A 13,586-nucleotide genomic window follows, 5' to 3' on the forward strand; every position below is an offset into this window, starting at 1 on the left:
GCGGCTGGCTGATTTACTGCAGGAAAACAGACTGCAGTCTATCAAAACTAGATCAGATGAGCAGTACATAAAACTTGCATCAATGAGATGCACGTGGGTGCGTTTCCATCTAAAGTTGTGTGCCTTACCAACAATGGTGGAGAAGCGCCGTGTGGGATCTTTCCCCGTTACCAGCTTGTACAGTTCAGGGTAGTAAAACTCCAGACTTTCCAGGAATGCAACATATCCTCGCTCTCCCTTAGTGCGGAGGATGTCAAGTAGACGACCTGACAGAGGTTTGATAAACATAAGTTCAACACACAGAAACACAAAGCTCCTACTTTCCACTGGTTGTATTTTAGAGCGTAATTTCATGGTCTCCAGTAATGGAGTGAAACCAGTGATAAAAAGGGAGTTACGTCGTCCCAACAGAATCGACACATTCCACATCTTTCTACCCACTTGTGCGGTTTGCTTTAGAGACCAGCAGCATGGAGTTGAGAATCTCATCCTCGTCCTGTTCATCCAGGACTTTACACTGGCGGAGGTAGGGGGTGAGCTTTGCTGGGGAGATGGTGCGGCACAGCTCGTAGCGTTTGCACTCCACCTGCTCCCACATGGCATCCACGCCGTTTGACGTCCCGTTCTCCATCTCCTACACACTAAGAAGCAGGAAAAGCAACAGGCACTTTAAGCCAACGATTCCCAAACTGGGGGTTGTGATCTCCATGACGATCCCAAGATCATTTCAGGGGATCATTGTAAAAAAAAAAATTATACTGAATAAATAAATAAATAAAAAAATAGGCTATTTTTATTATATAAATCGGGGATAATTGGGATAAATGGGATGGAACGCTTTGATGCAACAAGATTCATCTATGAAATTAGTGCATGCTCGGTTTTTACCAACTAGTTCCGTTCCTACGCTGCAGTGTAACCCAAAATTTCGCACAAGCCAGATTTTTACCCTTAAATGCCCCCTTAATGACTAAATAACTATGTAAATACACGTAATATACATCATATTAATGGAAAAACAGTACAGGCAATTAATATAGAAATTTTAGTTAATATAAAATAAATATACACAAAGGCGTCGTCTCAGCCTCCGCGTCACGCATCATAAGAGCTTACATGGAACCTCCTAACTTCAAAACTTGCTTCATTTTTTTTTTTTTTTATTTACATTTATTTCATGATCATCGTAAAGTCGAAATGACATAAGTCGAGAACCGTGTAACCCGAGGACCTCTTGTAGATCTTTAACACATGAATGCGTATCCGTGTTTCATGTCGTGATGAAAATCCAAACTTTGCTTTGTTACAGCAGCGAAGCGAATCCACCAGAAATCACTTCATCCTGCTTAGTTATGAAGTTTCGGACAGTTTTACAGCCTTGCCTTTAGAATTTCTATCATTAGGTGTCCAGAAACAAAGTTATTTAGACTGCTGTGTTAAAATCTGAATTTGGCCCCATCTTGGTTGATTTATTTATTTATTTACTTACTTGGTTGCTTATTTATTTGTTTATTGATTGACTGATTCAAACATTCATTCATTCGTTCATTCATTCATTCGTTTGCATTGGAGTGCTTTGTCAAAGCTGCTAACAGAATCAACGAAAAACCTCTTTATCTTCCTTGTTTATAAAATTTCTGGTTGTTTCCTGTTTAACATTTAGAGGAAGGCTGCAGGGTGATCAATCTGATATATCAGTTACTCGCTCAGTTGGCTCATGCAGGCTCATGCAGGCTCATGCAGGCTCATGTAGGCTCAGGAACAGCAGCATATGGTATCTTGAGGGCCATGGCTTAAAGGGTTTTAAAACCACAGCTTTACATAATGCAAAGTGTTACACGAGAACTGTTCCCAATGACTAACAATGCCAGTCTAAAAACACATTATCAGGCTGTTTATAACACATAGAAAAAGTTGTAAATATAGCAGATGCCCTTTTAAAAATGTCATTTGTATAATAGTCACATGTCAATCTCAACAACTGCTTGATGAATTATCATACAGTCCTATTTGTTTCAGTGGCGCTGACAAGCTGACCAGTGAAATTTTACAACTAGAACTGCACAAAAAATTCACACATTTGATGCTAACATCTAGATTTAAATATTTATCTTATATTTAATTATGTTGATGATTCATTCACACATGAGGTGCCTTGAATTATGACCTGCAAGTGGAATAAATTACCAAAACTTAACACAATAAAAAGCACGTCAAATCGTGGATTTTACTGGTATAGCTATATAGGAAACCAGCAAATAACTGGTTCATGCTCAAACAGCAGAGGTCTGGGAAATAAGATGTACAGTCGGATCTTATGATGAGAAGTCTGAAACTACCATAAGAAATAAATTTAAAAAATTAAAATGGTTCAGTAAACAAACTGATATGGTAATAAATTATACTAAGCTTTATAGGTTTCCCATTATACCTCTAATAGCTATTTGAATTAATATTCTTATTTATTTACTTTTTAGATCATTTTCAGTTGAATATGTTTATTTATTTGACGCCTTTTTTAGATTTCTTTCCTTCTTTATTCTTAAAGTAGTAAAGTATTTATTTTGACATTATTTTCTTTTTTCATTTTCTTATCCTTCAAATTTTTCATTTAGTCATTTATTGACTTTTATTAATTTTTTTTATATAGTCTTAATTCCAGTCTTGCATTTTCTTCCTCTATTTATTTCTCCAAGTGTATTTACTTCTGTATTTCCTTTTTTAATAAGAGCTGATTTTACACTTTATTCCTATTTTTTTTTCTTCTTTTACTTTTTTATTTTATTTTTGCAAAGCAGTGTGAGTAAATACTTAAGCAACATTTATGCTTCCATACCTGCATTTAAACAGTAAGGATAGCATCCTGGTCTGAAAAATGAAACCAATTCTTTGCATCCTTTTGCCTGTATCCTTTCTGACCAGCAGGAAGGTATTTTATCTCATTTCTCACATCCGCAGAATCAATGTCCATCCTGGCCAAATAAGTCCTCTCCTGACCACAGTTCAATCAGAGATCATGCAATCAAACAACGGATGAAAATCACCAAAACACAGATGTGTCCAAGTTTCAGATGACATCACCAGATCTTGTTCGTGTGTAGGGCGGCAACAACATGAAATGACAGAAACTGCACTCAGTGAATAGTAAAATGTGTAACATTTTACTTTACATACTTAAAGAACAAAGTTGTACAGGTGTAATATACTAAAAGTTTGTGGTTTATTTATAATAACCAAGGTAGTACAGTCTGACTAAGTTACACGCCTTTAGATGTTTTCATCATCAAAACAAAGTGAACAATTCCAGGTGTTTTTTCTGACGTACGTATTTCAAATAATTATTATCTTGTTGTTTGATCAACATCATCAATGTCACTTTTTTAGTGTATAATTGCACACAAACATGTCATATAGTTGACAAAGTAACAAAAGACAAGCGTGTACACCGTGATGCATTGAACCATTGATTATCAACATCGTCACAAAGCAGAAAGAAAAGATGTTGAACTTCATCCTGTAGTGAGTTATGAGCTCTGTTTCAATACAGAAAGAAACATTTCAATTTAAGAGCTGGCAAAATGTCGACATTTTCCTCTGCAAATCAACGTGACAGATTCTGTCATGAGACTAGGTTGGCTGAGATAACAACACAGACAAGTCATATATGTGGTTAATTTAGAAATGCCAATTAATCCAAACAAAACAATAACTCAAACTGCTCCTGTCTACCTTCACTCCTTAATCCAGACCTACCTTGACCAGTTCCACCAGTGAAAGACGCCTCATGTTACCACCACTATGTGGGACTAAATCACTAGACTCTTTTCCTTTGTTGAGCCACAATGGTGGAGTGACCTCCCAAACTCTGTCCACTCTGCAGAGTCCTTGTCTACTTTTAAGAGCAAGTTGAAGACTCAGTTCTTCAAGGAGTACTTCTGCGCTTAGTTTAGTTATATTTGTCGGAAAAGTTGAAGAACTTAGCTCAGCTCTTTGCAACAAATATTATGGTATTTATTCTTTCTATTTTAAGACAGGTATTATTGTGGGGTGGGAAAAACAAAAAAGCCTGTAGCACTACACGTCAAGACCGGCGTCCAACTGGACTCCAGCAGTCCACCAGCACCTTCCTATGATGTCCTCTATCGTTTAATTTTGGCTTGTGTTGTTCTCAGTCTCTCCTGTGTAAGTTGCTTTGGATAAAAGCTTCTGCTAAATGACTGTAGAATAAAACAGACTTTTTATTGTAGGGTGAAATGTAGCATCTGGAGGAAACACAACCACAATCTACACAAAAAAGAAACTTTTTTTCATCAAATGCAGAATAGATCAATTCCTTTTTTTTTTTTCAAAAAGATGTCAAAATGTATAAAAGTGAGAAAGCTTAATTAATTTTATTAATTTGTTGATGAATTTTGATGTATGAGTGTGTGTATGGAAGGGATAAATTAACACTTTGGTTATGAAACGTCTGAAAGTTTCCAGCCTGAAAACTCTGCACTTTGGCCTTGTTTTTATGGTGCACACATTCATTGTTCACTTTACTGGGGGCATCACTGCCGTGCTGCAGGCTGAGAAATCTGACTTTACAACTTTGTCTTCCAGCTCAGAGCCTCACATGACAGCTGAGTTTTATTTGCTCTACGGCGTCACATCACACGCCAACATGAGGATATCAACCTGTTTTTACATGCAACGTGACTGAAATGCAAGAGGACGTTATTGGAGTAGGAGAGGAACAGAAAGAGAAAGGCACAGGGTAAGAGCAAAGGCAAGACTCAACATCAGACTGATCATTGCCGGCTGGAGAGAGCTCAGAGAAGAGATGGGATGCAAAATGGATCCTAAATTAGTCCTTAGGCTTGCAAAAATGTGCAAATCTACCAGGGTTGAGTAGTACTGCTCTGAAATCATCTCCACTGAACAACGAGTGACATCATGTTGGCTTTAACCATGTTTTATACACAGTCTGTGGAAGCTGAACTTGTCTTCAACCAAACAATCCCCGGTTGCTGCAGCCCATTCCTACTAAGGCATCATTCAGGTAAAAAGCTCCCCAACACTTCAAAAAATGATCAAATTGTTGTCTGTTGTCCAATAATACAGAACCCACAATGCAACTTGGTCACAAAGAGTTTATATAGCTCTATGTGTTACACAAAAAGCAGCTCATTTTTCCAGCTTTTAATGACAAGGAGCGAGTTGCAGAGGTCGTGTTAGCCAGAGATTCGCACAAGTCCTTTTTTATGAGTACGGATCAAGTTACAATTCTTACGGCTCAACTCCAAGAATGTCACTTTCAATTGTGGTGATGAATCTGCACTAGACGATTACTGTCTGGTCTGCTTGGAAGACTACAGATATCCAAGGAATGTAAAATCCATACCCTTCCCTTTGTCTATCAACATTTTGTTACAGCACTGATCTTCAGTTTAAAGAGAGAAAATCTCTGTCCCTCTAGGCTGGACAATGGCTTTGCTTTACTGAATACAGAAAACCTGTAAATAAACATGGAAATGTATTCAGATGAATGAATATGCTATTAACAACATGTCCAAGAGTTTTTAATCCATCTGGATCGACAGAAAATTTTAGAGCTAATCTTTCAGTTCATAGCATCTTTCCCTGCATGTAGAGAGGAGGGCTAATACGCTTCATTTTCGTGCAAGGATCACCAGCTGTCCTGCAGGTTATAAATGTTTTCCTGCTGCAACACACTTGATTCAAATGACAGCTTGTTTTCAAGATCTCAACAAGCCTCTTTATGACCCGATAATAACTTGACTCTGGTGTATTGCAGCAGGTAAACCTGCACTACATTAGGTCCACCACTGTGATCCTTTCACTGCCAGTGCTTAAGAAAGTTTTTTTTCTTCAAAATTGTTTTCAACTAAAACTTGAATCTTAAACTTTTTCAGATTTAACACTTTCTTTATGGTTTAGAGTCATACTTGCAGGTCCACCTAATATTCCTTGTCGCTGTACTTATCTACAGACCCAGTAAAGCTGCATTGTTTACTGGGACTGATCCCAGTTTAAAGTAATCACAGCAAAGTTTTTGGAAACTGTAGGGTAAAAGTCTAATTTTCTTCTAAATACATTTGATGAATGCCAGTCTGATGGAGCTCACATTAGATCCAGAGAAATCAACAAGCTAACATTTAGTGCTGTGGCGCTAAGCTCGTTGCTAACATTGATGCTAATATTAAGCTTACACGAATAACGGTGTGTAAGGAGGATGGAGGTGGATGTGGTGGAGTTTTATACAGAGACATAGCAGTTTTCTGTTCTGTTATTAGTCCCTTTTTTACTTCTCTAATACCCAAAAGTTACAGCGGTGCTGCAGCGACAGACGTGTTCGACGGAGCTGCTACTGTTTGATTGTGCATGTAGATGTGTCTGTGTTTGTGTGAAACGTGTGTGTTTGTCATGTCAGTGTTATTTATGTATGTGGAAATTTTAACACACAACACAAACAGCAGACAGAAGATTATGAAGAAAATAAAATTAAAATGAAAAGATTGCTCACTGTCTCAAATTGCAAATCCAAGTAGAGTCTTATGTCACTGGAAATGCGACTAATGTGCAACTCGCACCCAAGTCACACACTCCAGACCCCATGTCTGTAGTAAACTGTGTTCTGATACAAAACTGGAATCTTTATGCAGCCAGTGCTTTAAGTGGGTCAGTATGCAGCGGTACGCAGTACCGGCACTTTTAAATTCCATCCTTTTGTGTACCGTGACTTCTTTTTACAGCGTAGTGTGTACCGGTACTACTTTTTACAGCGTATAGTAGTGCATACTGGGACTACTTTTTACAGCGTAGTGTGTACCGGGACTACTTTTTACAGCATATAGTAGTGCATACCGGGACTACTTTTTACAGCGTAGTGCGTACCGGGACTACTTTTTACAGCGTATAGTAGTGCATACCGGGACTACTTTTTACAGCGTAGTGTGTACCGGGACTACTTTTTACAGCGTATAGTAGTGCATACCGGGACTACTTTTTACAGCGTAGTGCGTACCGGGACTACTTTTTACAGCGTATAGTAGTGCATACCGGGACTACTTTTTACAGCGTAGTGCATACCGGGACTACTTTTTACAGCGTAGTGTGTACCGGTACTACTTTTTACAGCGTATAGTAGTGCATACCGGGACTACTTTTTACAGCATAGTGTGTACCGGGACTACTTTTTACAGCGTATAGTAGTGCATACCGGAACTACTTTTTACAGCGTAGTGCATACTGGGACTAGTTTTTACAGCGTATAGTAGTGCATACCGGGACTACTTTTTACAGCGTAGTGTGTACCGGGACTACTTTTTACAGCGTATAGTAGTGCATACCGGAACTACTTTTTACAGCGTAGTGCATACCGGGACTAGTTTTTACAGCGTATAGTAGTGCATACCGGGACTATTTTTTACAGCGTAGACGCACAATGCTTGCTGTAACTCACAACGTCATGCCGCATGTCACGTTGTTCACTCACTTCTGTGTTTACATTGAAGTGGACGTGCTTTGAATGAGAGGAAAGAAACTATGGCGGCTGTAATGTTACAAACTGGAGCAGAGTTTAGTGATGACAGTAGTACTACTTAACAGTCATTTATTACACCAGACAATGAAGGTCAGATGCTGCAAACTAAGGGTATGGCTGGTCAGTATTTATAGCTTTTGAAAATTATTTCTAGATTAAAGATAATATTGCTAAGTTGCATGGACTAGGTGTAATGCTGGGAAAAACATATTTCACAGAGGAAAAGTGTAATAGTAATACACTGTTGAATTAGTCTGGTAATAAGATAAATAAGTCTAAATGTAGAACTTTTTATGTTTTTAACCCTTTCATGCATCGTGGCCCTGTAGTGGACACCTATTTACAAGCTTTTTTCTTGCATATTCATGAATGAGGAGGGTATTTTCTTAAATAAACCACTTCAGTGTTTTGTTTTGTTTTTTTACAAAAATGTGAAAAATGTTGCATTTTTTTATCAATTCCTACACGAAAGGGTTAATGAACTTTAAGTTTCTGTATTTACTTTTCAGAGTTATTTTTAATGTCCAGCAATGAGGCTTGAAGTTCATAAAAGTGTCTCCATGACACTTTGAATTTGGCAAATGTGGATTTGATTTAGAACTTGCTGTGTTTATTTTTTGTCATTGCTGTGCTATAAAACTATTAATCTACAGATCAATTTATAGATCTACATGTACGTATCAGCCATGTTTTTGTCCCATATTTGCACGACAAACTGACAGCAAGCCATTAAGGGAGTACCACCACTTATTTAGTTCCACTTAAAGCCCCTATATAACTTCAAGCGATGTCACCAGAAGTGATATATGTGCACTCACACAGCTTTTTCTCAAAGCTGTTGCCCTCCTCAAACCTAACCAGACTATCTGAATTATAATCAAAGTGCATAACAAATATATTGTGTGTACGATAAGGTACTCATATGAGCCTTTGTGCTCCCCACTAATTGGAAACATATTTAAAAGAGGCGGTGTTTGTTCCATTAGCCTCTCTTTAATAGTCTTCTAATTTCTCCACAATGTTCGCACTTCCTCTCTCTTCCTCTTACACCTGCTCCATTTCCTCACGTCATCATTCCACTCCTTTTTTTTTTAGACACTGAAACACGCATACATACACACTGTCCATGCATCTGCTGCATTTGCATGCTGTCATGTTAGTGGGTGTTATTCAACAATCCTGCTTTGTGGCTTAAGCCAACAGTTAGGCAAATGGGCAATTCCATGCAAATGTCAACCTCACCATGAAAAAAAAGCAACCATATTTCAAATAAAACCTATTTAAAATGTATGATAAAGGTCTATATTTTTAACATGGATCATCATCAGATAACATTGATTTATCAACCGCTCATGTAAACACATATTTCCACGCTCCCTTCAGCGCTTTGCATGCAAGAACCCGAGCTTTGGTTTTCAAACTGCACAGAAATGTAAAAAATATACTGATTAAACTATCAGCAAATGACACTGGAAAAACATCTTATTTGCAGCAGGTGAAGAAAATCAGAGGCATTGCTTCTCCATGACAGCCTGAAACTGACAGTAAAAACACACCCTCTAAACACCTGAAACACCATTATTTGTAATTGCAGCGTGCAAACGCTGCTACAGTCACTGCAGATGATGAAACCACAAACATTCAGACCAGCTCACAACCATTTGCATTCATGCACATGCAGAAGTTACATTGTACGTGCTGACATGAACACACAAATAACACACTCGCAGACCCCCCTCATGTCACCACACATGTTTCCTCTTCTCAGTTCTCCTATTTTGGAGTTCATTACCGAGAAAATTAATCTCTGCTTCCTCCTTTTAGAACCAGATGTGTGTAGCAGATCTCTTCCTCTATTCTCATTTAGCTTTTTTAGTCAGCCACTTCTGTCTATAGTACTGCGGTCAGGTGTCTCTTTTGGGTCCGCATATGTGTATGACTTTATACTAAACCCTGCGTTTTCCTTTTTTTTTTCTTTCATTAAACACAGAAAAGACGAGCAGACAGAGACTGTATATGCAGGACTGTATCACAGGATGTACCGGCTTAGTAAAGACTGCAACAGTTTAGTTGGTTTTTTTAGAATCACACTGTGTGGTTTTGTTTGTGTTTTTTCATTGTAGAGAATTCACAACAAATCTTCCGCCATCGTTATCTATTATACCTGGAAATGATCTGTTTCAGTAGCAGATAAGAAAACACGGAATGATTTGGTTTCTTTTCAAGGCCTCTGCTTGAAAACTGCTCGCCCATATTAAAATGAAAACATCTCTACAACCACAAAGTTTATTGTGAATACCTTTGGAGAGTCATAGTAAACTGAACAATTGTGAGATTTGGTAAAAATGATCAATATTAAGAGTGTTCAATATCATCTGCCTGCTGATGTCAGCAGCTGATATCAGGATTAAAATGCCTTTTTGGAAATGATCAGCATTGGTTTTTATTTTTTTAATGTCATAACCTTTGCACAATATGATAGCAAACTCTTCAGTTGAGTCTCATCTAACTCAAAATGACAAAATATAAGAAATGTCATGTATAGTTTTCCAGATATTTTTGCTTGTTTGGCACAACTCGCTCCAAAAATATTTGTATTCGTTGATATCAGTATCGGAATCTAGGAGTTGGATAAAATCAATATATTGGATTTTAGTAAAAAGACCTGAATAGAACATCCGCTAATAAATTTCCAAATATGTGTTAGTGGTGAATAATTATTTAAAATGGCACATGGCACACATGAAAAAAGCTTCAAGCTTGCCTAAAAAAACAGTTTCAGTATTAATGTCGATGTTTCTTTGGAATAATGCAGTTGTACCTTTAAGTCTCGATCAAATCATAGCAGAATATCTGAACATTATCTATGCAAAGGCCAACTCTCATAAAGTGAAGCAGAATTAGGGAAGAAAAACATCCATGACTGCATTTATAAATGCACAGATTCCATATTTGATATTTACATAATTGTAATATTATGTTTTAAATATTTCAAACTTTATCATTTTAGTGTTATTTAATCACTTTGTTGTTAAATATCAAAAACATTCATGTAATTTTTTTCATCTTATGACCTTGTAAGTATTGATATTTAATCCCAAATATCTATTAAACATAAATCAAATTACAGGATTAGTGCCATGAAGGTAAAGTGTGCTGAAGAAGGTGACTATTTACCTCATGTACCAGGACCGGGTTGTCACTGTCAATTCGGAAAATGTTCTGAATTTACTTATAAAAGAAAGCTTTATATATAAACGCAATAATAATCTTTTAGGTAAGTTCATATTTGCCATCTGGACATCAAGCCACCCGAATGTCCTGAAAGCTCGTCTGCTGAAGGGACGGATGGTCACTGCTCCTTTATGCAAAGTGTAAATGAAACTGTGGTAAATCCAGAGGCTAAGAATTAGGACTGGGATTAGAATAACACTTGCAAACAGCTTCATCTGTCACTTCTCCACACCTTCATATTAACTTTGGTCTGGCATTATTTGCTGGTTTCCTGACAAACACATAAACACAGTGATGCCACAGTCTCAGAAACTTGTGGAGGAAAAAGAACAGCAACAAACCCTGAATGGATCTGACGTTTGTACGTACCAAATCTGAGCGCACCACAAGTCCAGGACAGAGATAAAGCACTGCTGAGAAGATGGGCAAACTAAACTGCTGCTAGCATTTATACACATATATAAACATTCCCAAAAAAGAGAGAGCGAGACACATGATAAACAGAGTGGAAGATAAGTCTGATTGATCTGACAGAGGAAATACTATCAGTTATATAAATACAGTAGAATCCCGATATGATGACAAGCCTATCTATGCTGGCCTGGGACTTGCTCGTACTGACCCGGTGGGACAGGTATGATTGGTTCAGTTTACATCTGTCATAAAGGCTCCATTGTCCAGCTGGACAACCGAAGTATATAGGAATCTGATATCTGGGCTCTGTGAACTATGAGGGAAAAGCGACATAGCAAACTGAAGCAGATTATCGTTCATGACTAACATTGTCACATTTTTTACAAATAAGCCATCAGAAACGGCATGTTTTCTTTTCAGTTTAATGACACCTCTGGCAGCTTTTAGAAACTAAATAAGCTCAAATTTAAGCTGCAATCTTTAAAGAGTTGTTTCCCTGCAGGCGATGAAATAAGCTTATCAAAATTCATGCCTTAAGAAATAAATACTGAGCCTTAAAACGCTTTTTAAGGAGACAGACTGGGTGCATTTAGTAAAAAATGTAGAATACTATATCTCAGCCAGACTCCAAAGCCATGTGTTTTGGCAGCCCTGCATCATCTTGGCTCTCCCACCTCACTGGGACTCCATTGTTCTCTGCACCTGCAGCTGGAATCCCAAACATCTTGATAAAGCCAGACAGAGCCGCAGTGATGAGAGCCTCCAAATCCTCCAAAGCATTAAACCAACTTTCCTTGTTTATTAGCCAAGAAGATGTCAGCTGGTGAGGACAGACAGTCACAGCCACAAACTCTTGTCTTAGTACATAACATGAGAAAGTTACAGTCAGCCTCAAACTCCTGATGACAAAGTGACATTTGTGTCTATTGTACTTTGTTAATACAGCCTGTAATTCCATTGTCGGTGACACATATGTCGGTTTAGATGTGAGGTGAGGTGTGACAGTCTACATGACTTGTTTTTCACTTTAAGAGCTCACAGGCACTCTTTAAAACCCCCCAAAATGATCGATCTACTGAGGACATGAGTGATTTTTAAGAGTTTTCTTACCTGAGATGCGACAATTATGAAGTCCGACGAAGTATTATGTTCTTTATATGTAGAAGTCCGACAGGTGTTTTCCTTCTGTCTCGCTTTCTTTTTCTTTCTTTCTCTTTAGAAACTGAGCCGGAATCTTTAAAGCTCAGGTTGTGTCCATTTATCCGCGATGTGGAAACGTTTTTGTTTTGTTTTTTTTAGAAGAGTTTTGGGGCGCATGGGAGCTGTGGCCCCGAGCCGCTCCGCGATGAAGACAGACGAGACGAGCGAGAAACACGCCCGCAGCGAGACGGAGCGGAGCGGAGGCGGGCGGTGTCAGCTCACATGGAAATAACAGGTTCAGCGCTGCAGAGAGAGGACAAGCTGCAGTCTGCGACCTGTGGACGCTTTTCTGGCATAGCCTACACAAATCTGCCTGTTTTAAAATAACAACAGGTTGATGTTTCCAGTGATTAGACCGTAGCATCATGACCTTACTCATTTGTTTGGTCCTGATTGTCAACACAAATATGTCGCCTATATACTTCATAATTTCCAGCATGAGCTCCACAGCAGGATTTAGTAAAGAAATGGCTGCAAGCAACCACAACAAGTTGTTTATATAGTACACAATAAATGAGCAATAATCCCAATTTTAGGTTATAACAGCGAAACACAACAATAGCGTATTTAGGTTGTTTTTGGTGATGTGGAGAATGTAGATAGACTATCTCCTTTTTATTGCTGTATTTTTCTTTTTCATAATTGCTAAAAAATAAAATAAAATTCCACTGGCCCTTGGGGCATTTTATAATATTGCTGTTACACCTTTAATATTTCTTTATTTATGTATTTATTGGGTGGTTGTTGTTGTTTTGGTTTTTTTTTCGAAATGCGTTTTTTTCTTTTTTTTTCTTTTTTTTTTTACTAACTTCTGTGGGCTGCGTTTCCTTTTAAAGCAACTTTTCTATTTATAACATAATCAGAGTCTGAAAAAATACCAGAGGGAAATTGCTTTTTCCTTTTTTTCATTCATTCTTTCTTTTGAAATCTATTTATGTATCTATTAATTTGTTTGATAGTTGCATTATGTTTCCAAATGTCTGTGAGTTGCATTTTCTCCGAATGAATCTTGTTCATAAAAGCATATTGTTAATATCTTCACAGATCAACATTTGCGTTTTTCAGCTATTTCCTATCAATAAAGGTTACTAAGACATTTTTCACTGCTGACTTTGATTTGTCAAAGCTGAAAGTTCACTTTATTGCAAATCAAACCCCAAAACAAGAAAACCTCAGAAAAACTTCAAGATAG

The 13,586-nt window shown here is 37.7% G+C and overlaps 1 protein-coding gene across 1 annotated transcript in view; it reads right to left on the reverse strand.

Moving 5' to 3' along the window:
- card11 (caspase recruitment domain family, member 11) overlaps positions 1 to 12,403 on the reverse strand; it is a 29,966-nt gene extending 17,563 nt beyond the window's left edge. The window contains exons 1-3 of the mRNA XM_079253017.1: positions 12,305 to 12,403; positions 442 to 641; positions 129 to 266 (exon numbers count right to left, since the gene is read on the reverse strand). Coding sequence (XP_079109143.1) covers positions 129 to 266; positions 442 to 631 — 328 coding nt within the window. The 5' untranslated portion in view covers positions 632 to 641; positions 12,305 to 12,403. The remainder of the gene's footprint in view (positions 1 to 128; positions 267 to 441; positions 642 to 12,304) is intronic.
- Between the last annotated feature and the right edge of the window lie 1,183 nt (positions 12,404 to 13,586).

Source organism: Telmatherina bonti (genome assembly GCF_933228915.1).
Source record: "Telmatherina bonti genome assembly, chromosome: 14".
NCBI classification, from domain to species: domain Eukaryota; kingdom Metazoa; phylum Chordata; class Actinopteri; order Atheriniformes; family Telmatherinidae; genus Telmatherina; species Telmatherina bonti.